At 39.3% G+C, this 25,876-nt stretch overlaps 2 protein-coding genes across 4 annotated transcripts in view; one reads left to right on the forward strand and one right to left on the reverse strand.

The window, feature by feature from the left end:
• Positions 1 to 204: 204 nt before the first annotated feature.
• On the forward strand, positions 205 to 11,605 carry LOC145341352 (uncharacterized). Its single transcript, XM_080186276.1, has 3 exons — positions 205 to 289; positions 3,661 to 3,772; positions 7,120 to 11,605. Exons 1-3 carry the CDS (start codon positions 205 to 207, stop codon positions 7,466 to 7,468), a joined length of 546 nt encoding a protein of 181 aa, XP_080042402.1. The 3' UTR covers positions 7,469 to 11,605.
• Positions 11,606 to 14,841: 3,236 nt separating this feature from the next.
• The window catches only part of nisch (nischarin), a 51,026-nt gene continuing 39,991 nt past the window's right edge, over positions 14,842 to 25,876 (reverse strand). For all 3 annotated transcript variants that reach the window (XM_080181782.1, XM_080181780.1, XM_080181781.1), the window contains 5 exons: positions 24,548 to 24,731; positions 22,453 to 22,603; positions 20,053 to 20,184; positions 18,769 to 18,930; positions 14,842 to 16,639 (listed from right to left, as the gene is read on the reverse strand). In XM_080181782.1, coding sequence (XP_080037908.1) covers positions 16,008 to 16,639; positions 18,769 to 18,930; positions 20,053 to 20,184; positions 22,453 to 22,603; positions 24,548 to 24,731 — 1,261 coding nt within the window. In that variant the 3' untranslated portion in view covers positions 14,842 to 16,007. The remainder of the gene's footprint in view (positions 16,640 to 18,768; positions 18,931 to 20,052; positions 20,185 to 22,452; positions 22,604 to 24,547; positions 24,732 to 25,876) is intronic.

Genomic DNA, 25,876 nt, shown 5'->3' on the forward strand with positions numbered 1-25,876 from the left:
TTTACCTCCACACTCCTCCTGTTTTGACTTTGCATACATTCCGATGATGTAACAGCCCTAACCTGACAGCCTCATTCAAACATTTAAAAGCTCTCTGCATCGAGCAGAAAGTCAGCCTCACTGCAACAAATCACAGGGCATCAACTTCCTTCCCAGACTCTGCTACTCCCCAGACAGAGACGCCTCGGTCAGTGCTGGGTCAAGATGACTAATTTCCGGATACTTGTTTATCTGCTGCTCTGTGTGTTGACTCGGACGACGCACGGGTTGCTGCTGGGGACGGATTTGTGTAAGTTTGCAAAGTTAGCATCAACCGCATGTCGCAAGTATGAATTATTCAGGAAGAGGCAACTTTAGCTCAGTACTCCCAAGTAAATTGGAGCATGAACTCTCAAAAGCCCAGGGTCTGTAATACATCTTAAATCCGAATCTCTGGAACTATTCAGATTGTTAAAAGGGTGTGAATTCTACTGAGGTTTGCAGTTTTAAAAAAAAAGCATGTCCTGGAGTGAACCAGCTGGAAGAGAGCAAAGCATTAGCGAATCTTCCTTTGAACAGGAGCGTATGACTAAAGCTACAGCATGTACCACCGGATAGAATTAAACTTCTTATAAATTACAATTTTAAAGGATATTAAAATGAATTAGGAATTGCACAAATGTTTTGCCTCTCCTGCACCCGGATACCATTATTCAAATAAGAGCTGGAATCTGAAACAAAAAGAGAAAATGCTGGAAAATCTCAACAAGTCTGACAGCATCTGTGGAGAGGGAATAAAGCCAATGTTTTGAGTTGAGATGATCCTTCGTCAGAGCTCTGAAGCATCATCCAGACTGGAAACATTGGCTCTATTCTTTCCCTATGATTAGTCAAGTGTTTGAAACTGATACTAATTCTTCTCAACAGGTTGTAATTTTGCGTTCACTTGTTTATTTTTCTGCCCCATGCTCCTGGTGAAATGCAAATCCTCTGGGCTGAATATTTTACAATTTTAGTGTAGTTCCAGTAAGGTACCCCTCACCACTTTGTCCCCTTTTGCCTAGACCGCAGAGTTGGTAACGTTGTAACCGGCTTTATAGCTCATCCCCTACTCGCCTGTCTAAACGTCCTTTCCCTGCAGTTTCTGTTTTTCTTCTGTATAATTGTCAGAATTGAACTGAGTGTTAGGGTCAATGCATTGTGCAGCCTCTGGGAAATCATGCCTTTCTATCTAGGTGGATATCAGCCTCCTGTTCGCTTTCCTGCATTGCCTGGATGCTGGAAGCGGAAACCACAAACAAGATGTGCTGTCCACTGCACCGTAAAACGAAATAAAAATAGAAAATACTGGAAAAACTCAGCGGGTCTGGCAACACGTGAGAGAGAGAGAGAAAAAAACACAGCTCGAGTTAATATGACTTCTTCACAGTCATAAAACCAATACTGGGTGACAGGAGCGCTATTCTTCATTTACGAGGACATAATCCCAAGGGGATCTGTCTGATTGGTGTTCCAATATAGAACAACATATAGTCTGAAAACTTAAGCTCGTAAAAGAGGACAGAAGGGCGGCTGGACTGTTTAGGGAGGGATGCTATTCTCCCCACACCTGTCCCTCCACCCCGTCCATCTGCCAAAGAGATTGTTAGAGATTTTTGAAGACCTAACATTTAACCACCCAGGTGGCAATATCAGAGTAAAAGAGAATTGTAAGACCGTGCAAGACATAGGAGCAGAATGAGTAGGTCATTCAAGTCTGTTCCGCCATTCAGTGAGATCATATCTAATATGATCATCCTTATTCCCATAACCTTTGATTGTGAAACCATAAAAAGTAACTAAAAACAAACACAGGCCCATTCTTCTAATTCTCCATCTATCACCGTAGCCATCGCAATGTTCCGCATTGTCACTGCAGGTGAATCTCGACATGTTTAATCTTCCACTGACTGAAGAAATAAAATATGAAGCAAGTATCCATTCACTAAAACAAAGAAATTGCCCTCTAGTTCTGAGTGGGATCTTTGAGGGTTTACACGGGAAGGGATAAGTATTTAAAACTGTCCTTATTCGAGTTCGTGTGCCTTTCCTCAGTTATAATATGCCATGCTTTATGCCATGCAGTTATGTCGCTGTCTTTAATGATGCTTCGGGGTTATAAGGAAAAAGGTATAAGCAGTAAATGGGGGGAGTGAGAGAGAGAGATTGGAAGCATAAACTTTGGCCAGATATAACATTGCGAAATTTATGGAAGGAATTTTATAAATTTCCACCCTGTTGAAGGCAACAAAACCAGTGATTGTGGGAGAGGGGAAGGACTTGATGCTGAAGAGTGGATGGAGGAAGTTAGAGATATGCGTGGGGACAACATCATGGGGTGGGGGGTAGGGAGACTGAACGTGTTTTAATTGAGATTTTGGAGGACTGAATTCCCATATATCCCTGTGAGGCCGAGGGTGAATAATAAGTCTCCATGTGTCAATACTACATGGTCTAAGGACGAGCCAATAGGGGGACGATATCATGGAAGTGGAATTAGATGTTTTTGTGGGTGAAAGGAGGAGTATGGAGTCGGAAATTTCGACGAGAGGTCCACAGGAACTGCATGGGTTCTGACTGACTGGGAGAGGGATGAAACCGGCGGGACGGGAAGAATCTGTGTTTGGAGCTAAAGATAACGGCTTCTGTTTGTCAATATCTAGCGGGAGGAAAAAATAACCTGCCCAGGACTAAATGCTGAAAATTCAAACTGGTAGCAGCGAGGTAATGCAGAACTAAGGGGAGCGGAAATGGATGTGATTGGTGTCCACGTAGAAACTGACTCCCAAGACTGGGGATTACGTTGCTTCAGGTTAACGATGAGATGAGGGTGCGGGCTGGATGGGGGGAGGGGTCAGATTCCCGAGAGGGTAACGTGATGGTGATTTCCAGTTCGGAGGAGAAACTATTGCTAGAAATGTTCTGGTTAGGATCAAGAAGGGAAGAATGAAAAGGAAGGCAGGCAGCCTCACCAAGCTATGCAAAGGAGAAGTGTAGCTGGAGGATCGTGTGATTAATAATTGGGAGATAGTACAAAGGATAAAAGATCATACTCTCAGTGGCAGAGAGAATACTTTTTAACACAATTACATTTTTCTTTGGCTTGAATGTAGTTCTTGCGTTAACATTTCAGTAGTGGTGGGGACAGAGATTCTAGATTTGCCGATTCCATCCCCGAGTGTAACCCTAATTGTATTGACACCAGCCGCAGAACATCTTGGCGTAATTTGCGGTAAGTTCCCAATAAAATTGCACTGCACTGTAACCTCTGTAGTCTGGAAATCTATTGTTCGGAACTACCAGTTGTCCAAGTAACTCGAGGATCGTGGAAAATAGTCAGATTTTAAAATAACACAATGTAAAGCAATATTTTAAAATGTTATCAACCACGTTTTCAGGTTCACACTTGCTGAGATCTTACTGCATTTCCTGTTTTTATTCACAAACTTGTTTGTAAGGCACTGATATCATTTTATAATTCAGAAAATTTTGAAATTCAGAAACGACTTGGTCTCAAACATTCCAAAGTGGAAAGATGTGATATGCAAACTAATCCTCAATACGATTCCAAGCTGAAACAATGTTATAATTCGACATGGTTTTGAATGTAATTATTTTAATGCAATCCTGCGTTTTCTCCAGCCCGCTGCTCACCAAGCCTGGTAGGGAATCAATGGCAGGAACCGCCATCGCTGGGTTGTAAACATTGCCGCTGTTTGCAGTTGGGCAAAGATCTCTTCCAAGAATGTGAAACGTGAGTAATCACCATATAAACTCCAACAATTTTTACCCACGTTGAAAATGTAAAACTCATCCACTCAAACTTCCAAAAAGGACAAAGTTTGTCCTTTGCAAATACATCTACAGTTTCATAACTTGGAATTATAAAATGCTTTAGTGTGGAAAGAATCACAAGACCCTTTCACAGGGAAAGTGAAGACGAGGAATATACCTTAGCTTATTGTCCAATCATTTACAGTGCAAGAGTTAGAAATGACCAAAAGCTTAGTTAAAACAATACTGTCAAGGAGCATTCTTAAACCATATCTGCCTTGCCTCTTTTAAGAAGAAAGTTCCAGAGAATGGTACTGAGGCTGCTGAAGGTATTGCTACTAGTAGAGTGAATGGAGAGAATACTCAAAAGTTCCATGTTTTAGACCTAAAGAGTGTAGTATGGGCTGAAAGTCTGAAGTAGGCTAGAGAGTTGAGCAAGATTACATCAAGTGCTGCATCAAAATAAACCTTTGCCCGTGGTTATATGTTCCCACTACTGTGCAGCTTCTACGTTTGATTAATTACTCCCTTCTTTATGCCATGCATTTTCACTTGGCCTGTCCCTTTTCAGATTTTTTAGGGTTGGAAATTATAGTGTAAAGTTGTTTTAAACTTGGGTATTGGTCAATGTCTACCATTCTGCAACCAACCAGAAATTACATAAAAACAGGCCAGAGCTGAGATGTTCACCTTCCCTTCCACACAATCTGGCTATGATTAAAAATTAATCATGTGAGAAAATCATGGCTGTGCTCTTGATTCCAATGACCTTTCTTCATCCCCCTTTCTTAAATACGTCTGGTGTGTTTCTAACCCTGGAGGGTGTGCAAATCATTTGTCCATCACCCATTAGTAACTGACAATGTATTGCACTATCTTCCAGTACAGGTTAAACATGTTCATTTCTAATACTTATATTCAAACAATTGGCGTTGAAATCTTTATTTTGTCTACAATACGTAATTAAAGTTGAAGTTAATTCTTGTTTTATGAAGAATTTTAAGTACACAGGGAAATTGGATTACAATAAATGACGATACTAACATATGAACAAACCAGTAAAAACCCTCCAGTTTATGCCACCTGTCGTACACAATTGTGATACATTGGGCCAAATTTTCATCCGGGCTCAGGCCTGTGCACTTTGAGCTCTCAAAATGCACACGTAACTCTTGTATGACTAAGGAATTTTCATCATTTTACATGGGTCAGGTGTGCAGTGCATTGAGAGAGCCACAATGCAGTGCATGAGGAGTATTGGTGCAGAGGTGAACGGGTTAAATTTAAAATCATTAAACTGCCAATTATCAAAGAAAATCTGGAATTCAAACTCACTATCGTTGATATGTGACCCCAAATTCCAAGGGAAGCGGAATGTTTAATCCATTAAATACCAATTGGTAAACAAACATGAAACCACAAAAACGTATTATAGGGTCCTAAACATTTCAATAGTTTTTGGATCAATAAGACTGGCTGAATTTAAGCTTTTGAAACCCAGCCAAGCTTTATAACAAAAGCTTTGGGCTCCACTGACAGAACAAATAACCAATTCTGACAATCAATGGAGCAGGAGCAGGCACAAACCAATTTTTTTCTGTTTTCATCAGTAGGGATTTGTTTTAAAAAACAGCCAAATTTGCCAGTCTAAATCAGAGCACAAAAACCTAAGAACAGAGGACCTTTTTTAAAAAAAGTACATTACAGTTCCTCTATGGCAAAAGTACTGTAATGCATGTGAAGAATTACACAATGCTGATCAATGTAAAAGTCAACTTACTTTTGTACGACATATCCCACTGTGAATTACTGCATTAAAATCATACCAACATTACACTATAGGATCCAATAGTGACATTTGAAAATGTCAACCCACTTTAGACTTTGCAGAATATTCCTGGCTCCTAGCAGGTTTTCCATTTTCTTCACAAACTTTCAAGCTTGGCAATGGGCTTCTAAACACCCAGAGTACCAGGGGGTATTGATGTGGAGGAAATGGGATTTCCAGCCTCCATTTAAAATTGGGACACATTTTCAAAGTGGGTGGGTGTACATTTTGTATACTAGGCATCCCCAATCTGCAAAAAAGGTGAAAGGAAAATAGCACAGGATCCAGAATATAGAAGAAAATCAGAATTTCTCCAAAGAATCAGTGTGGCCATTCACACACCAAAATAGACTTCCATAGCCAACTGAAAATTCAGCCCTGTATATCACAATTCTACCTTCCATAAAATTAGTCATCCAAAACTTTACCACCCATGTTTTTAATATGCACCATACCCCATTTCAAAAGTCTCCTCATTTTCAAATCCCTTTGATCATGCTCCTCCCTAGCTCTAATCTCCTCCAGCCTCTCACTACTCAGATAACTGTACTCATCCAATTCTGGCCTCTTGTGCATCCCCGATTTTAATCATTCCATGATTGGTGGTCACTTTCAGTTGCTGAGAAGCAAAGCTTTGGATTTCTCCCTACATCCGTCTACTTCACTTTCTTCCTTTAAGGCACTCTCTAAATTTTAATATTCAGGTTTGATAGCGCCTTATGTGACTCAGTGTTACATTTTGTTTTATAATGTTATTTTGAAGCACTTCAGTAATTGACAATGTTATGTAAGTTATATATATTCACCATCCAATGAATCCAATTTAACAGCTAACATCACAAGAGCTGCAAAGCTTTGAATACTGTCTTGTGTTACAATTCATACACTTATACATTTCTCCATGATTGTTTATTGTGTGTAGCATGCATATCTTCACTTGTCATTGCAAATGTCCTTGATGAAAAATTGGGTTAGATTGTACCAACGACATCCCACCCATAACCCCACACATTTACCCTGCTGATCCCCTTGCCACTTGGGTCAAGATAGTATGGCCAATCAACCTAACCCACACATCTTTGGACTGTGGTACAAAACTGGAGCATCTAGAGGAAACCCACATTGACATAGGGAGAACATGCAAACTCCTCACAGTTACACAAGGCTGGAATTGAACCTGGCTCCCTTGTACTGAGGCAACAGTGCTAACCACTGTGCCATCATGCCACCCCTATTATTTTCTGTACGTTGTCAATATCTAATTGCTTTAAGTTTGAAACTAAGCATTCACACAATACCTCAGTCAAGATATTGATGAATCAATATTCTCTGAACAATTAATACATTTATGCAGTTATTCATTTTTTAAAATCTGGTATTAGATTGAGGGTTTCTAATGCCACTTAAACATTTTAAAATTACACTCCACTCTCCAGGACTAAAACATGTAATTTACAGTTTCCTCCTATAATAATTTACTAATTTGTTATTCACCACAGACCAATGAGGCCTTCAGCTTGGCCAATTGGATGTGAAAGGATCCGTGTTGGCTGCAACTACACGATAGTGAGAACAAATAGACCGGATGTTCATTGCCCAGGATGGTCGTACACCAGCTACAAGTACCTTATCCGAGTGACTGGGTTCATTTGGGATGCAGAAACTGGAGTGATTGGCACCCCTGGGTTTAAACAAAGTGATTTTGCACAACAGTCGGTTCCCTCAAGTGTCAAACAACAGGAAGAGGTTCTCAATACTGGAAGCCCAGCTCAGCTGAACAGCATTAAAAAACAAAAAAGACGCCTGAAAACCAAGTTAAATAGTAAGAAAAAGAGGAAACCATTGTAGATGTCTTATTAAACCAGCATGATGAATTCTATATAGTAGTTTGAGAATTGCTCTAGGTATCTACATTAATTGTCTATCAATGTGATTTTGGCTATTTTATTCGTTCAAAACTGACAGGTGTATGTAAGACACTATGTTAAAGCAGCCTAGATTTTGGAACTAGCCAGGAGTATTATATAGTTAAATTTGAAATACCATAAGTGATGAAGATGGAAAGTTCAGAAAATGCACAGCTGACCAAAACATTACATAGATTATTGTGTGCGGATGCCCATTAAGAGAATAGGAACTCAGGTGACAGCCAATTCAAAATGTTCAGCCATTGCTTGGATGCTGATTGACCTGCTGTGCATTTTCTCTTATTACACCTGTAATATTACAAGAGTCCAATGTTCTGAGATGGTGCAAAATATTAAAGTTCATTCATAATCTCTCCATAAAGATTGGCCTGATCAAACCAGTACCCATTTGCTGAACAATTAATTTACAATAAAGACCTTCTAACTTTCAAAACCAATTGTTCAACAAACCTCTTTGGATGCTTTAACAAAATAAAGACCTATACATTTACATAGACATGGAATTTAAGTTTAAAAACATCAATCTTGTTACAGTTCAGTAACTAGCTACTGCACTTATTACCAACATGCAGCAAGGTCATTTGAACAAGACTGGTGATTGCACCATAGATAAAATTTGTAATCTTTCATAAGAAAAGTCTGAGAAGCTATTGTAGGTTCTGTATTGCACATAGTAATGACCTGTAATCATATAGTACAATTTTGTACCTGTTATGAGGTCAAATGGTATATGTTCTTAAATAAAGTATGGTGTCAGAATTGTACTCGACCAAGAGTTAATTAACAACAATACTTTTAAAAAGTAATCCTTTAAAATACTAGCAATTTAATTGTAAATTTTAGTACAGATAATTTTACTCCAGTGGGGTTAAATTTCAGATTCTACCACTGGAGACTCATTGATGGCTAACATGCCAATCATTTTAAATCTTTTATCAATATTTGCACTGCGCATTTAATTCCAAACTTTAAAGTTATTTAACAATACATCTGATCATCAGTTATCTTCAAAATTGCAGTTATATGTGTAATAAATGGAAGTAAAAGACATGTTGGCTGAAACACCAGTGAACTATGAAAGCAGACATTTACTAAAAAGCAGCTGGATATAATTTATATATGCCTTATTTTGTATAATAAATGGAACATTTTTGTTACACCAGCTTTTTAAACAATTGTTTGACATTTGGTATCGAATTTTCTGTTCTCAGTAAGTGTTCATTACTGAGCAGTACGTTTTATTTTTTATTTGTTTATGATCAGCATTTGTTACCATTCCCAATGGTCCTTAGGGTGTTGTGTCGGCATGGGAACACATGTCCATGGGAAATTTCTACTTACAAGTATTTGTGGACTGCTTGGACAGAAACCTATGTGGAAGGGCAAGGAAGAATAAAAACAGCATGTGTGCCGATGTATAAACTGAACATTTTTTCCTATGAAAGTTCTCCCACAAGTATGCCCAAAATAATGGAAGAGGTGAGAAAATAGGGATCTGAGCAGAATTCCAAAGTAAAATAAAAATCAATCAACAGAATAGGTAAGAAAATAGCAGCACAGGTTGCTGGATAATCATGTACCAAATCAGATATTTGTACAGTTTTGTAGGAATAATACAATATATACTCATATGATTTTTAAGTGTTCCTTATAAAATCCAAACTGAAGAGATCAGTTAGGAATTATGGACTTTTCAATCCTATGGTCCAACAATTTGTATTTATAGAGCACCATTTAATGTCAACGTGCCCAAGAAACTTCAGAGATGTATTATGGTTGAGTCAAAGGTGCTAGTATAACGGGTGACCAAAATATTATTTAAGAGATAGGTTTAAAAGTGGTGAGGGGGATTTAGGAACAAAATGCAAGAACATTACACAGCCAAAAAATACATTGGTCATTTGTAGGGAAAAGGGCATACAAGGAGCCAGAGTGGTGTAGGTGGTAGTGGCAGCATAGTGGTAACGTTACTAGTTTAGTAATCCAGATGCCTGGTTATAATGCTCTGGGTCTATGGGTTAATTTAAATTCAGTTAATAAATCTGGAATTTAAAAAAAAGAGTCTTGGTTTCATGGTCACTAAAACCATCATAAAAACCCTTACTTATCGTTTGGCTTACATATGATCTGCAGCAATTAACTCTTCTGAAATGGCCTAGCATGCCACTCAGTTGCATCAAAGCCACTACAAAGTCTAAAAAGGCAACAAAACTAGACTAATACAAAAGGCAATGAAACTGGATTGATTACCAGGCATTGACTCAAGCACTGGAAACAACAATGGCAAAGCCAAACTTGTCAACCTTCAAAATCCCCCTTGGTAACATCTGGGGGCTTGCACCAAAATTGGGAGAACTATCCCACAGATGAATCAATTAAGTCTGACATAGTCATACTCATAGAATAATAATTTACAGACAATGTGCCAGACGCCATGAACACCATCCCTGGATATGTCCTGACCCACCAAGACACCAGAGCTGGCAGCACAATGGTATAGTTTCAAGAGGGAGTTGCCCTAGAGATTTGATTTTGGACCCCATGAAGTCACAGAGCATCAGATCAAATATGGGCTGAAAACCTCCTACTGATGACTACTGACCACATCCCCACCCCACCCAATGAGTCAGTACTCCACATTGAACCGCACTTGCAGAATGACTGAGTAGCACTGACTGAACTGGCCAAGTCCTAAAGAACAGTCGTTTGATTGGATCTGCAGCAGATCGCGAGGAAAAACCTATTTGACCTCGTTCTCACCAAACTACCTGTCATATATGCTCCTGTCCATGACAGTATTGGTAGGAGTGACCATCGCAATGTCTGTGCGAGATGAAATCCCATCTTCACATTGAGAATACCCTCCATTATGTTGTATGGCACACCGTGCTAAATGGGATAGATTCTGGAACATATATAGCAACACAAAACAAAGGCAGCCAAGAGATGCTATGGGCCATCAGCAGCAGCAGAATGGCATGCAACCACAATCTGTAACCTTGCAACACAGCATATCCCACTCAACCATTACCATCAATCCAGGGGATCAACTCTGGTTCAATGAAGAGTTGCAGGACGATGTGTCAGGAACAGTACCCGGCATACCTAAAAATCTGGGGTCAATCTGACAAAGCTAGAACACAGGGCTATTTGCATTCCAAAAAGCAAAAGCAACAAGTGATAGAGTTTAATAATCCCATAACCAACAGATCAGATGCTAGTTCTGCAGTCCTGCCACAGATTGAGGTTTATATTTGAACAACTAATAGGAGGAGGCAGCTCCACAAATATCCCCATCTTCAATGATGGGGGGCCCACCACATCAATGCAAAACACTAAAGCGTTTGCAATCATTTTCAGTCAGAAGTGCACTGGCCTTCTCTTGAGGTCCCCAGCATCACAGTTGTCAAACTTCAGCCAATCTGATTCAATCCACTATATCAAAATAATTGGATGAAGGTGCTGGATACTGCAAACGCTATGTGCCCTGAAAACATTTCAATAAAAGTACTGAAGATTTATGCTGCAGAACTAGCTATACCCTTAGCCAAGCTGAGTACAGGAACATTACTGGCTTCTGCCAGGCAATATGGAACACTGCCCAGGAATGCACTGTCCACAAAAAGCAAGGTAAATCAAACGTCCAATTATTGGCGGATCCATCTACTCTCGATTGTCAATAAGGAGATGGAAGGGATCATCTTCAATGCTATCAAAACAGCACTTACTCAGCAACAGTGTTTTCACTCAAGCTCTATTTGAATTCTGCCAGGGCTACTCAGGTCTGGAGCTCATTACAGCCATGGATAAAAGAGCTGAACTTGACAGTTGAGATGAGTGGTTGTCCTCGAGATCAAAGCAGCATTTGGCCAAGTACAGCATCGATGAGCCTTAGCACAGCTGGAGTCAATGGAAATCGGGGGAGGAGGGGGAACCCTTCTGCTGGTTGGAGTCATAAATAGCACAAAGGAAGTTGGCTGCGGTTGCTCGAGGTCAATCATCTCAGTCCCAGGATATCACTCTAGGAGTTCCTCAGGGGAGTGTCTTAGGCTCAACTACCTTTCATCAGCGACCTCTCTCCATTATAAGGTCAGAAGTAAGAATGTTTGCATCCTGTTCAGCACCGTTTGTGACTTCAGATACCGAAGCATCTGCGTCCATATGCAGCAACACCTGTTCAACATTCAGGCTTGGGCTGGTAAGTGGCAAGTAACATTCATGCCACATAAGCGCCAGGTAAAGACTCTCTCCAACAAGAAAATCCAACCATCTCCCCTGGCCATTCAATGCATTAATATCGCTGAATACCCCACTATCAACATTCTGGGGGCTACCATTGATGGAAACTGAACTGGACTAGCCATATAAGAACATAAGAAATAGGAGCAGGAGTAGGCCATCTAGCCCTTCGAGCCTGCCCCGCCATTCAATAAGATCATGGCTGATCTGTCGTGGCTCAGTTCCACTTTCCCGCCCTCTCCCCATAACCCTTAATCCCCTCTCTTATCAAGAACCCATCAATCCGCTTCTTAAAAATATTTAGCGAGGCAGCCTCCACCACTTCAACGGGCAGAGAATTCCAGAGATTCACCACCCTTTGAGTGAAGAAGTTCCTCCTCAACTCCGTTCTAAACCGCCTCCCCTTTATCTTGAGGCTGTGCCCCCTAGTCCTACTGTCTTTTTTGAGCGGGAAGAGTCTCTCCACCTCTATCCTATCCACCCCATTCATCATCTTATACGTCTCAATGAGATCTCCCCTCATTCTTCTAAACTCTAACGAGTACAAGCCTAGTTTATTCAGCCTCTCCTCATAGCTCAACCCCCTCAACTCCGGTATCAGCCTAGTAAACCTCCTCTGCACTCCCTCCAAGGCCAAAATATCTTTGCGCAGGTGCGGCGCCCAAAACTGCACACAGTACTCCAGCTGTGGCCTCACCAATGCCCTATACAGCCGCAGCAAGACCTCCCTACTTTTATATTCAATCCCCTTCGCTATGAAGGCCAGCATCCCATTCACCTTCCTGACCACATGCTGCACCTGCAAGCTGGGTTTTTGCGACACATGCACAAGGACCCCGAGGTCCCTCTGCACCGTCGCCTGCTGCAGTTTTTCGCCACGTAAGTAATAGTCCTTCCTACCATTCTTCCTACCAAAGTGGACCACCTCACACTTGCCAACATTAAATTCCATTTGCCATTTCCTGGCCCATTCGCCCAGCCTATCTAGATCAAATTATTGTTGCATGTGGCTACATGAGCAAGTCAGAGATTTGAAATTCTGCAGAGGGTAACTCAACTCCTGACTCCCCAAAGTCTGTCCTTCGTCTACAAGGCACAAGTCAGGAGTGTGACGGAGTACTCCAACAACACTGAAGTTCAACTCCATCCAGGACAAAGCAGCCAGTTTGATTGGCACCTCAGCTACAAACATCAATTCCCACCAGCATTGCTACAGTAGTGTTTACTCTGCAGCAACTCATCATGGCCCCCTTCAACAGCACTTCCAAATTTTGGCTTCTACCACTTCGACAAAAAGGTAGTATATGCATAGGAACACAACCTGCAAATTCCCATCCAAGCCACACACCATCCTGATATTGCCATTTCTTTAGTGTAGCTAGGTCAAAACTCTAGAACACATTTCCAGACAGTACTGTGGATGTATCTATAACCACACGGCCTGCAGCAGTTCAGGGCAGCAGCTCATTGAAAATTTGCGATGGGCAATCAATGATGGCCTAACCAGTGATACCCACATCCCGTAAAAGAAAAAGTAGGGAATGCGTGACATAATTGTCGAGCTGGAGGGGGGAGAAAAGGGCAAGGAGAGTTCTAAACATGAGGCTGAGAATTTTAAAATTGGAAGGATAGGACACAAAAAGTCAACAAAGTACAGGCTATGGTTGAGCAAGGCAGGATATGGCCGACACGTGAACTGACATTTATGGAGAGCAGAGCATTGCAAGCTGGTCATAAACACTGAAATTGCTGCGGTTGGAGGTGACAAAAGGGCAGAGGTTAGGTTCTGCAGGTGAATTAAGGTCAGGATTAAGGCAGATGATTGAGGCAGAACCAAATGGCCTTTCGGATCTAATAGAACAAGGTTGCAAGCAATCTAGGTCAATCGTGGCAAGCGGGGAAAGGGATGGAATTTGAACAAAGGTTTGTTACAAAATTAATGATAGCTACAAAGTTGATGTCTTCAATCTTAATGCTTAACTGGACAAAACTGTCTCTCACCTGACTGGATTTCTGAAGAGAAACTGCAGACCTTGCTTGATCTTTGCACAGGTAGAAGTTAACTATTTCTGAAGAGATTGTCAAAAATCAGCATGTTTTTCTTGTCCAGAATAGTCTTACTAGTAGGTCCAGCAAATTTGGAAGATTGTCAATTCTCCCTTATAAGACGTCAGTTCTCAGAGAAAAGAATTACAGTTATGAGTTAAGATTGTATAGTCATACCGACCAAATACAGGTAGATTCAAGTTTGTCATTTAGATGTAATCGCTTCCTTATGATCAAAGGAGGAAGATTTTAAGGTAGCTAACTCAAACAGCCATTAATACAGATTAATTTACAGAAAAAATGGGTAGCACTTTCTAAATGAGGTTCAACATACCATCTCAGGAGGCAATCCTCCTCCGAGTGGCAGGAGTTAACCAGCTCACTTAGACAAAAATTGCTTAGTCATATGCTAATAATTTGCAATGGTACTAAGTTTAATCCATTTAATAGATTTGTTATTTAATTCTATCCTTAAACTATCAGTTGTGGAATCTAATCCTATATTAATCTCAATTTATATCCAATACTGTGATATTACTATTGATATAACTGAACTGCTTTTTTAACCTCCGTTATGTAACTTATCTTATTAAAATTCAAATCCTGAAAACAAAGATCAAAAAAATTGCCAGTAGTGATTTTGTTGCATAACCTTTTTGGTAATTTGCAAGCAACAGTTAATTCACTCATTAGTTTATGCAAATTCTGAGAGGTTGCAAGTATAAATGCTAATACAACTCAAACTCTGCGTGACAATTTTGGATAAGACAGATTTCAAAATCAGCTGAGACATCAACTGGTGAGATACCAACTTAATCCCTTGTCCCATGCTGAACCAATACATTATTTACATCATTGTAATAATCAGCCTGCAACTTCTACTTCATTTTTAAAAAATGAACTAGAACTGCCTCAAGGCACTCTACATAAAGTTCAAACAAAGGAACATGGAGTGGTTTGTAAACATAATCTGAAATTACAATCTTATTCTTTTAACATAGTCATGTAGTTGGGATTTATTTTTATAAAGTGCTGGACAATGTGAGCAGCATAATGACACAAAAGGATCAAAACAAAAGTTTTAAAATCATTCCAGTTAACTAGGAAACTTCATACTACATTTTATGACAGTTTAATTAGTCTTTAACAACATCCAACTTTATAGGACTAATTTTCACCTCTTCTATTCTTGCAGCAGGGGGGCATGCATACCACTGGTTCTGGCCATGATCAATGAATTTCAGAATAGTTTGCTAGGAGGCACAGGAGTGAGGATTCTGGCATAACTTGGCATTAGATTTTCCAGTTTAGGATAGCAGCCAATTATTTATTAGAATCTTTTGGGAGACAAATTACTACCATGAACTCCCATAACATTGTCAAAGCTTCAGCAGACTTGTGTTCACCAAGGGAGGTCTCATTTTCAGAATTTGAAGTAACAAAATAAATATGCAATTAAAGCACTTACTGGACATTAATTTACATATACTTGCAAAAATGTGTTTTGGGTTGTTGGGAGGAAATTATGATGTCCCTGTTTACACCACTGCCAAGTAGTTTCTGAACCCTCCACCGCAGACAGGCAGCAGTTCTCTTCAATACCCAAGCCAGTGCCATCATTGGCTGGACACAAAGAGGTAACTTCACTGCCAACGATCCAATTTTCACTTCTCTGCCAATGATTCAATTTTCACTTCTCATATTACGAACGAAACAATATGAATCCTGCACCTTATCTACAATGCTATGTATTTGTACTCCAAAATACACTTCCATAAAGCCATTAAATATTTTAAAAGTTTCATTAAAGCACAGTACTTTTTTTAAAAAAAAATCCAAGAGCAACAACTTTATTTCAAATTAATTATAGCAGCATGCCGAAGAAAGTTGCCCATTAGATAAACATTGCACTTAATATTTCAAAAACATCCAAGCATAACATATAGTGACCTTTATATTCAGTTTATATTGCACAAAAGCAAGATGCATCAGTGTATAAGTAAACTTGTTTATGCTGAATTTGTAAAAATATACTTTAAAAGCCCTAGACATCAAAGAAACAGGTCTGACTCCCATGGTATTTACAATCCCCAAGACTGCTGTACAAATAACTGCTCATCATCAGTACAACTTAGTTTTACAATTTATTGGTCATATTTGACATGAACAAAATGTTAACCTGTTAGTTCAAGTGGCAGTTCTCTACTGCAGAGCAGCTCCCACTGCCTAGCAAGCAACGCAATCAGCTTCTCCCGACTTTCCGGACTGGCTACAAAGAGACACCACTGAACTTCACTGCTGTTGTTGCAGTGGTATTTTCTACTGGCAGAAGAGGCATTAAGTGGATGTTCAAAATGGTCAAGCATCATGTTACTCAAGAGGTCACGGTTCTGCACATCATCAAATACAAATGTGATGGCCTGTGGGTAAGTCTGATAACCCATGAGTACACGGTCTAGATCACGGATCCTCCTGGCATCAGTTAATTTGTATTTGTCCCTCTGTGGAGGTTCCTTTGCAAATTCTGGCAACGGATAGCTGACATAATCTTCTTCAAACAGAAGCATGTCATAGCTAGTCAAAATTAAAGTTTTAGGTTGTAGAGAACTTTTGCTAGCATGCGAAGAGGTCTCCAGAGGCTTTACTTGAAATGCCAGAACATACAAAAGTATGTTGGATGTCTGGAGATTATTTGGTTCCTGTACATTCTCTGCTACAATAAAGGTCAAGTCACCAACTTCTTCTTCACTAGGATAAATGAATTTCACTCTACTAGAGTGGACAATTTCATAATTTTCCATTTGACCTGTTCAGAAAAGACGCAGAGAGGTTAGAAATAGCCCTTGCATATTAATACATTTTTTAAAGTGAACTGAATTGCAAACTAAAATATTTTAGAGAGCGGTAGAATCGATAATATAGTCGGCAAATAGGAGGCCCTAGGATTAAGTAGGACTATGGTCTCGGTTTTCATTAACCTGTTTTTGTTGCTGACACTTCAAGAGAAGTTAACTATTAAAATAATGCAGTGGACTCAAGGCAAGATTTAAAGAAATGAGCCAAATTGGCACTGAAACAAAATGTAGCAAACGGGAACACAACATGTGAAATTGCGATACAAGTCAATCTCCAAAAAATTATTCATAGGATCAAGCGAAATCAGAGTGTCAATATCTAATCAATGGTGCTTTAAGGAATAGAAGTATGCCAGTGCCTCACACTGCCAGGAGAAAAAAAATAATTAAACACTCTTCAGTTCCTAGCTGTTGGTTTAGGACAACATTGGTGAAAGTAGATTGGTCAAACAACACTAGAACTTAGGGAACATTATGAGAGGTTATTAATCTTAAAAACTAATTTAAATGTGTCAGCTATAAAAACAAAGTCCTTTTTTAAAGAATGAGGGGAGATCTCATTGAGACGTATAAGATGATGAATGGGATGGATAGGATAGAGGTGGAGAGACTCTTCCTGCTCAAAAAAGACAGTAGGACTAGGGGGCACAGCCTCAAGATAAAGGGGAGGCGGTTTAGAACGGAGTTGAGGAGGAACTTCTTCACTCAAAGGGTGGTGAATCTCTGGAATTCTCTGCCCGTTGAAGTGGTGGAGGCTGCCTCGCTAAATATTTTTAAGAAGCGGGTTGATGGGTTCTTGATAAGAGAGGGGATTAAGGGTTATGGGGAGAGGGCGGGAAAGTGGAACTGAGCCACAACAGATCAGCCATGATCTTATTGAATGGCGGGGCAGGGTCGAAGGGCTAGATGGCCTACTCCTGCTCCTATTTCTTATGTTCTTATGCACAAGATGCGGAGCAAATTGATAGTCGGTCCATGAAATTAGTAAACAGAATTTAATAAAATATTTAACACCAAAAGTGTACTGAGGATAATGTTTAATTGGGGGAACCTATTGAACAATTCTCTTCAGGTTTTTGCACTAAATTCTATTCACATTGTCATTATCAGTACCAATGATATGCATGGAAACTGGCAAGATGGAACAATCAGAAAAGTTGCATCAAGAATGTCACATGGTTCGAAGGTTTTGGTAATCATAAGTGGGCTTTTCACAGGTCATATTACTGTGGCAACTAATTTTATGTTCAGGCAATAAATTTTTGGTTGCACATCACTAGTTTCTTCTTCATACCATGTCCATTTTAGAAATTTACATTTTAGAAATAAACAAGAAGAAACCTATAGCTTCCATTCCCTAAATCACCAAATTGAATTCCCTAAATCACATGGATGGCACAATGGCTAGCAGTGCTGCCTCACAGCAGTGGGGACCTGGGCTCAATTCAAAGCTTGGGTCACTGTCTGTGCGGAATCTGCACATTCTTCTGGTGTCTACGTGGATTTCCTCCGGGTGAACATAAGAAGAAATAGGAGCAGGAGTAGGCCATCTAGCCCTTCGAGCCTGCCCTGTCTTTCAACAAGATCATGGCTGAGAAGTGGTTCAGTTCCACTTTCCTGCTTTCTCCCCATAACCCTCAATTCCCTTGTCTATCAGAAACCTATCTACCCGTGACTTAAATATATCCAGCGAGGTAGCCTCCACCACTTCAACGGGCAGAGAATTCCAGAGATTCACCACCCTTTGAGTGAAGAAGTTCCTCCTCAACTCTGACCTAAACTGCAGCCGCCGCCCCCCCCCCCCGCTTATTTTCAGGCTGTGCCCTCTAGGGTGCTCCTGTTTCCTCTGAAAGACGCATTGGTTAGGGGCATTAGCCACGTTAAATTCTCCCTCAGTGCATTCAAATAGGCACTGGAGTATGTTCACAGCAACTTCATTGCATGTTGCTATAAGCCTACTGATGACACTAATAAATAAAGTTAAATTTAATGAGGTGATTCAGATAGGACATAGCAGCAAACTTCGATTAAACCGATTCAACGTTGACTGCCCAGAACTATATAGCCCTGTCTACATTACCTGTGCTTTTCTTTCCAAATTCTGTATAGAAATCTAGCTCTACTGGTTCTGGTGAAGGTGTCCGTTCCAACAAAGATAAAACAGCCATTAACTGCTGCATAAAGGTATGAGTGGTATAGCTGTCCCTGGTCAGGCAAGCAACTGTTTGTTCGGCAGATGGGCCTATATCAAAAATTAAAAATGCACAATGAAGCAACTTTTTATAAATTGTGGCATTTATTACATCTAGGAGAAAACTGCAGTTTGCCTACATAATAATATATATATATATATAAAATGCAACAGTCTTTTCCAACATCTACAATCATTGTACTGACAAGTATTTATGAAATATTATCTTGTGTGTTGCTACAATACTGATCTTTGAAAATTCAAATTCTTCATGGACTGAGTTCGATAGATTTTTCATGGCAGGCAAGTTTATAGGCCTACACCTAAGTAGGACTTAACAATAGAAAAGTGCATAATTGAGGACCCAATCTGGTCCATAAAAATCATAAACCAAGCGCAATTGAATACCATCGCACTCTGCAATCCATAGAAATGCTGCATTGATAAGTCACAAACCTTAGACTGAAGAGGGGAGTTACCAAGAATGTGAGACCAGTTATATGGAAACAGTAGAGAAAATGGAGTTGTTCTCCTTAAAACAGAGGTTAATTGAGAGATTGAATTGTGATGCTCAAAACAATTTGGAGTTTTGATAGTGTAAATAAGGAGGAACTATTTCCATTGGTGTGAGAGTCAATTGATCAAAGCACACAGGTTTAAGATAACTGGCAAAATAGCCTGAGGGGAGATTAGTTTTTTGATCTGGAATTCACTGCCTGAAAGAATGGAGTGGTGGGAACAGATTCAATAGTGTAGTTTCAAAAAGGACTTGATACGTGAGGAAAAAGCAGAAATGTGGGGAACTCAAAAGAGCCAGCACAGGCACAAGGAACCGAATTGCCTCCTTCTGTGCTGTAAAGGTCAGCAAGATAAAGGAAATTAATCTGCATTGCAGGACTTTTCATCATCAGTCAAAGGAGTGGATTTGTGTTGCAAAGAATGTTCTAGTTCTTATCACAACTATAGATCAGTATTAAAACACTAAAGAATATAAAGTGATATCTGTGTTAACAACTTTATTTTGCCATGGTCATGGCTAAAGTTTCAATAAATTTCAAAGAAATGCAATTGAAGTTTATTGTTATTGCACTGTTATTTTTTTAAAAAACACAAAATTAGACATTTGGTAGATACTTGTACAGTTGTGAAAGCAAATTAGAAGGTTTGACTCACCAGTTATGCGAAAATACTGATCAAAAAGGCCCACTTGCACAGATTGCAGATCATTTAATTTCAGGACAAAGCAGAAGGACAGCAGCAGACTGGTCTGTTCACAGACAAAAGGCAGCTTCTCATTCCAACATCCTAATAAGATTGATGAAAACAGATCATTGCATGTTAACGTGAGTTTAATTTATTAAAATAGCTTGAAATTTAATCTGTTTCGGAGAACTGTTCAAAAAGCAATATTGAACGTTTAACTCTAAAGTTAAAACTGGTGCAACATTCAAGCAAAAGGCACTAGCTTATATGACTGACAGTATTATGTAGCGGTCAACTTGAGAAGACGTCAGTTTCAGTTGAAGTTTGTACATGTATATCCAGAATGGTTTATCCTCTAATAAAAATAACAGTGCAGATTTTTCAGGCAGCTCACCTAACAGGATCACAGAATGGTTACAAATCACAAGGAAGCTATTCAGCCCATCTTATCTGTGGCGGGCCTCCAAAGCAGCAGTTTATCTAATGCCATTCCCCAGCCTTCCCCCTGAAGCCCTGCACATTCTTCCTTTTCAGATAATAATCTAATTTCCTCCTAAATGCCTAAACTGAACTTGCATCCACCGTATTCAAGTGGTAAATTCGATCCCAACCACTTATCGCATGAAATTGATTTTCCTCACGTCGTTTTTTACTTTTGGCCAATTACCTTAAATCTGCGCTCTCTTGTTCTTGATTCTTCCACAAAATGGAAAGTTTTCCCCCATCTATTATGTCCAAACCCTCTCATGATTTTGTATATCTATTGTAGTAGAGAATGAGTTAATGACCTTTGTAATACTTGGTGGAGAATGAGAAAAATATGCAGTAGCCTACATGCAGCTAGTTTTCATATACTTCAGATAAATGTAACTTTGTTTTTGTGTGCCCAGACAGGGAGACGGCAGCTGCTCTTTCTATTATACACAAGTTTATGAGAAGCCCGCTTAGAAATGTAGTTGACCCAGCTTGTAGTTATGTTGTGTCTTTAATTTCGTGGACTTTCACCTAATATAGTGAAACCTGCATGTCCTAAATATATTTTATTTATATTCATTATATACTGCTTATGTGTCATATACTAACATGTTATACATATACATATGTTATACAACTTATCAGCATAGATTGTTATACCGGCCCATTAAGTTTAACTTGTCGGCCTGTATATTAGCTAAGGGCTAATCACATGCGTCAATTGCGGCCTTGAGATAACCATGAAGAAATGCTGAGGCAGCCATGTTCCCATGATGGAGAACAACCCACAGCCTGGGAACCTGCTGAGAATGAGAAGATGCATACGTGACCGGGGGGTATAAATATATGCTCTTAACTTGTGTTCGGCAAGACGCCTGGGGAACCGCTATTAGGTGGCAGGTGTGTCTCCCAAAAGCTTTTGAATAAACTGCTGTACTTTGACTCACAATTCGTCTCAGAGGTATCTTTACTTGCAACACTATCAATTCTCCTCTCAACACTTCAAGGGAAAAAAATCCCACCCTCTATCCACACAACAGAAGTTTCTCATCCCTGGAATAGGTTTCATGACTCTTTTTGCAATCTCTTTAAGAAAAGGTATGCAAGCATGCCACCCAGAACTGGACACAATTTGTGAAACTTCTGTTCCATACAGATTTAATACAATATTTTTATATTTGTACACTATGCCCCATTAATGCTTTATTAACCATGCCCTCAACTTGTTCTGCCATCTTAGAATTAAAGCCTTTATTTTATATTGTATCTCCACATTCTTCCTTCCAAAATGATTCACTTCACACTTCATTGCCTTAAATTTCATCTACCACTCACCCACACATTCTATTAACCTATGTCCTACATTACACTTCTCACTGTTTACAATGTTTCTAAATTTCATATCACCTTCAAATTTTGAAATTTTGCCTGTGCACCAAGGTCTACATCATTCATGTGTATCAGGGAGAGCAAAGGTCTTAAGCACCAAACCCAATAAACCTTTCTCCAATCCGAAACATTTTGCAAAACCAAGAGGTGAAAGAAATTAAAACAACCACCATCAACACAGAAAAAATACTGGGGAAACCCATCCCTAGAGGCTGACAGGTTCCCAGGACCTGCAACGTAAGATTTTAAAAGTGGCTGAGAGATAGGAAATTCCTTAGGTTTTAAAAGGGTCCCAGTGGATTGGTGAATAGAAAACTTAATACCTCGAGGAAGAAGACAGAAATCAGGAAACAAAAGGCTGGAACATCCATCAGAGAGAAATTGCTATAATCCATTATTAAGGCCAGAAAACAGGATAAAATCATCATTGGATCAGACAGAGTTAATGTGGTTTTATAAAACAGAAATCATGTTTAACTACTACATTGGAGTAATTGTTATCCTTACCAGTTTGATCAGCAAGCTGAATGACGGCATCATCTAGCACAAAATATAGTGCTTTGGTTGAGAGCATTATGCACGCAGTCACTTCAAGCTCAGAATATTTGTAAAATATGACTGAAGACCAAGTTAAATGTTTCAGTTCCTCATTCTCAACCTGGAAAAGTACAATTGAAGAAAATTGGTGAAACAGAGTAAATAGAGAGAGAGCAGCTAAAAGGGTGAACATTTGCTTTAGTCATTAGCACCTAAGCTTTGAAAATTTACACAATCATAAAATGGAAGTTATCACTACTAAGTATATCTGATACATAATATATAGTGGAATATTCAATATTCCAGATAAAGACGAACAAACATCCAGAATTACTGTTTAATATCAAGTGGCCTAACAGTAAATACGGAGGCTGATTGAAGAATTTAGTTCAAATTCAAAAATGAGCAAGGGTTATAAAAATTAGCTCAAGCTAAAATACAAAGATATTTAAACAGTTAAGATATGCAAGGATAAACAGAAGCAAAATACATTTTCCTAAAAGTTTGTCAGTGCAGGGCTATCAATATTAATTGATGAAATATAAATATTCAACATGCTGATTAGTATACAAAATATCAATGCATAGAATCACTACAGTGGAGGCCTACTTATGACTAAAGTTTTTTTTACATAGCGGGAGCATGAGTCAAGAGAAAATTGTATAAAAGTGTGAAGTGCTGTACATTTTCAGAAGCTTGTTTCAAAAAGGAAATCACAAATTTGAGAAAAACAATTCAAGCATTAAAATGAATGAATGAGTTCAATAAATAATTCCAAGGCAATGGAACCGAGAATTTACAACACAGACAAAATAGCTGGATAAACGATTTCCAGCACATCCATTTCACAGCCAGAAATTAAAGTGCATTTGAAGATGAGGCAGTTGAGGTACAACTTCCATGAAGGGGGAACACAAACAAAGCAGAGCTCCCTGGGTGAATAAGATTGACAGCAAGATGAAAACAAATAGTAAAATGTTCTTCAAATGTCTTAATGGTAAAACATTAGTGAAGGATAGACTGGGGCCCATAAGGGACAAACAGAGGTCATTGTAGGAGCTCGCTGAAGGAGGGAACGGCAGAGGTACTAAATGAGTACTTTCTGTCTTTAGAAGATGGTGACAATGGCCCAGTTAAAAATGTGGGTGTTGAGCAACTGTGCAGTATAGTGATAAAAAGGGGAAGTGTTAAAAAGGCTGGCAGCATTCCAGGTAGAGGCGTTGCTAGACCTAAATGTGATACATCCTAGATAGCTGAGAGGTGTTAAGGCAGCAAATTGTGGAGATGTTGACAGAAATTTTCCAGGCCCCTCTGAACACAGGATTAGTCTCAGGGGACTGGAAGATTGTAAATGTGACACCATTGTTTAAGGAAAGGGAAAAGGATAGCACAGAAAACTACAGATTGTCAGCTTTACTTCAATAATGGGAAAACTGATGGAAGCCATAATACGAGATAAGATAAATATACACTTAAAAATAAGTTAATACCAGACAGTCTATATGGCTATGTCAAGGGCAGGTGATGTCTGACAAATTTAACTGAGTTCTTTGGTGAAGTGACACAGGCAGTGATTTCAGCGTACTGCCATGGATCTTATATATTTGGACTTTCAAAAAACATTTGATACACTGTCACATGGCAGGTTGGTTAGCAAATTAGAAATGTTTGCGATTGAAGGCAGCGCAGGAGGAGGCCATGCTATGACTTTTAGAAATTATTTCTGATATATTATGCACCATGAAATTATTTTTAATATTAAATTGAAGAAAAATATGTTCAGAGATGGATAAGGCAGTTCACAACTGATATACATTAGTTCAAAAGGAACAGTATCATGGCTATTGCCAAAATGATTGAACTGGTGGAAATTCTACTATCTGGAATTATTCCCTTGCATGGTCACAGCCCAGCCCCACAAAAAAGGGACATCAGGTAGAAGATTACCAGATTATTCCAACAGGTCTACCACCGTAATTATATTCAGTGCAACTGGTCTCATCTCTGATGGCTTTAGCAAAGATTTTGTGCACAAATATGTACCCCCACTATGTATAAAGATTACCTCAGCCACACTATTATGAAAATATTCCACAATGGCTTTTCCTTTCAAGCCTGCCAGATGTCGGAGAGATTGGGAAGCCGAAAGATAAAAAGGACACTGGTTTTCTTCAGTTAGTTTCTGCAGCAGTGCCTCTGAAGGATACAGCAAAGAAAGGCTCAGCTCTGATCTGACGTTTGGTTGGCCACTGTATAAAGACACAAAATACGGAAACTTAAAAAGGAATATAGGTTTCATCAATGGCATTAACTTAATGAAAATTTTAAACAAGAGAAAGTAAGGGAAAAGCACCTTCTAAACAAAACTTTTATAATCCATGTGGAATAGGCTTTCCAAGCACATTGGTTTTCTGTAATCATTTGCTGCTCTGAATTTTCTATGGCATATTAATTAACATTTGCAGCTTAGAAAAAGTCCTTCCAAAAATGGGGTGGAGTTGTCTGCCAAATGTAAAATGTGAACCACGTGTTGGTGTAGAGGACCAATTTCTAATCAGTCTGCTCTATGTGGGCAATGCAGGTCCTAAATTCCCAAATGTAGATCACCTGCTCTATTCCACGCACCAACTTAAAATGAGAGTATAACCTGAACTGAAAAACTGAAACCAACTCCTGATAGCATTGCCCTAAACGTATATTAGATGAAAATGGGACTTAGATGCCAAATATAAGCCTAAACAGAGAAAATGGAATGGAAGCCACGATTTACAGCTGTTAATTTTTATGCAGTCTAGTGACAGAAGTAATTGCATTACCATTCTTTCAGGATGACCCTTCTCCAGTTTGAACAGAATCCTTGGCTTTGTATCTCAAATGCAAAAAGGAGACAAATTCAAACAGCCAAGATCCTGGTTAGACTATAATTGGAATGTGCTGTCCTGTCCTGGGGTCCCATTATCAGAGGATATAAAAACGGACAAGGCACAGCATTAATTCCCCAGGTGTTCACGAGACAGAGGAAGTTATTGTTGATAAACAGGCTCTTCGCTTCACACCCCAACTCCTCCTCCTCCTCTCCACTGCAACCCCACCGTCACATAAGCGCTTCAGCAGTTGTGGCATAAACTCAAAAATCAAGACTGTGAAAAGCTATATGGGTTATGTATTCATTTTTTGCAATGGTCAGCAAGGTGGCAACATATGGACATAGTAGATTTAAGATAAATAGTGCCTTTAAGAAGTGTATTTGCATCATGTTTTTTGTAAGGGGTATGTTTAAAATTCAGCTCTCGTTTACCTGGTCCCCATCTGTCTGCAATTCAGATAGCTCCATGATGAGAATGCAGATTAATAATTGATCTTAGCTAATAGAGTGTTTGTTTTAATCAGAATA

The sequence above is a fragment of the Carcharhinus amblyrhynchos genome, chromosome 3 (genome assembly GCF_965287045.1).
Source record: "Carcharhinus amblyrhynchos chromosome 3, sCarAmb.v2.hapA, whole genome shotgun sequence".
NCBI classification, from domain to species: domain Eukaryota; kingdom Metazoa; phylum Chordata; class Chondrichthyes; order Carcharhiniformes; family Carcharhinidae; genus Carcharhinus; species Carcharhinus amblyrhynchos.

Coding starts and splice junctions, on each gene's coding strand:
- LOC145341352 (XM_080186276.1), top strand. CDS start 205: ATGACTAATTTCCGGATACTTGTTTATCTGCTGCTCTGTGTGTTGACT. Junction 290..3,660: donor GCTGCTGGGGACGGATTTGT/GTAAGTTTGCAA, acceptor CGTTTTCTCCAG/CCCGCTGCTCACCAAGCCTG. Junction 3,773..7,119: donor CTCTTCCAAGAATGTGAAAC/GTGAGTAATCAC, acceptor TATTCACCACAG/ACCAATGAGGCCTTCAGCTT.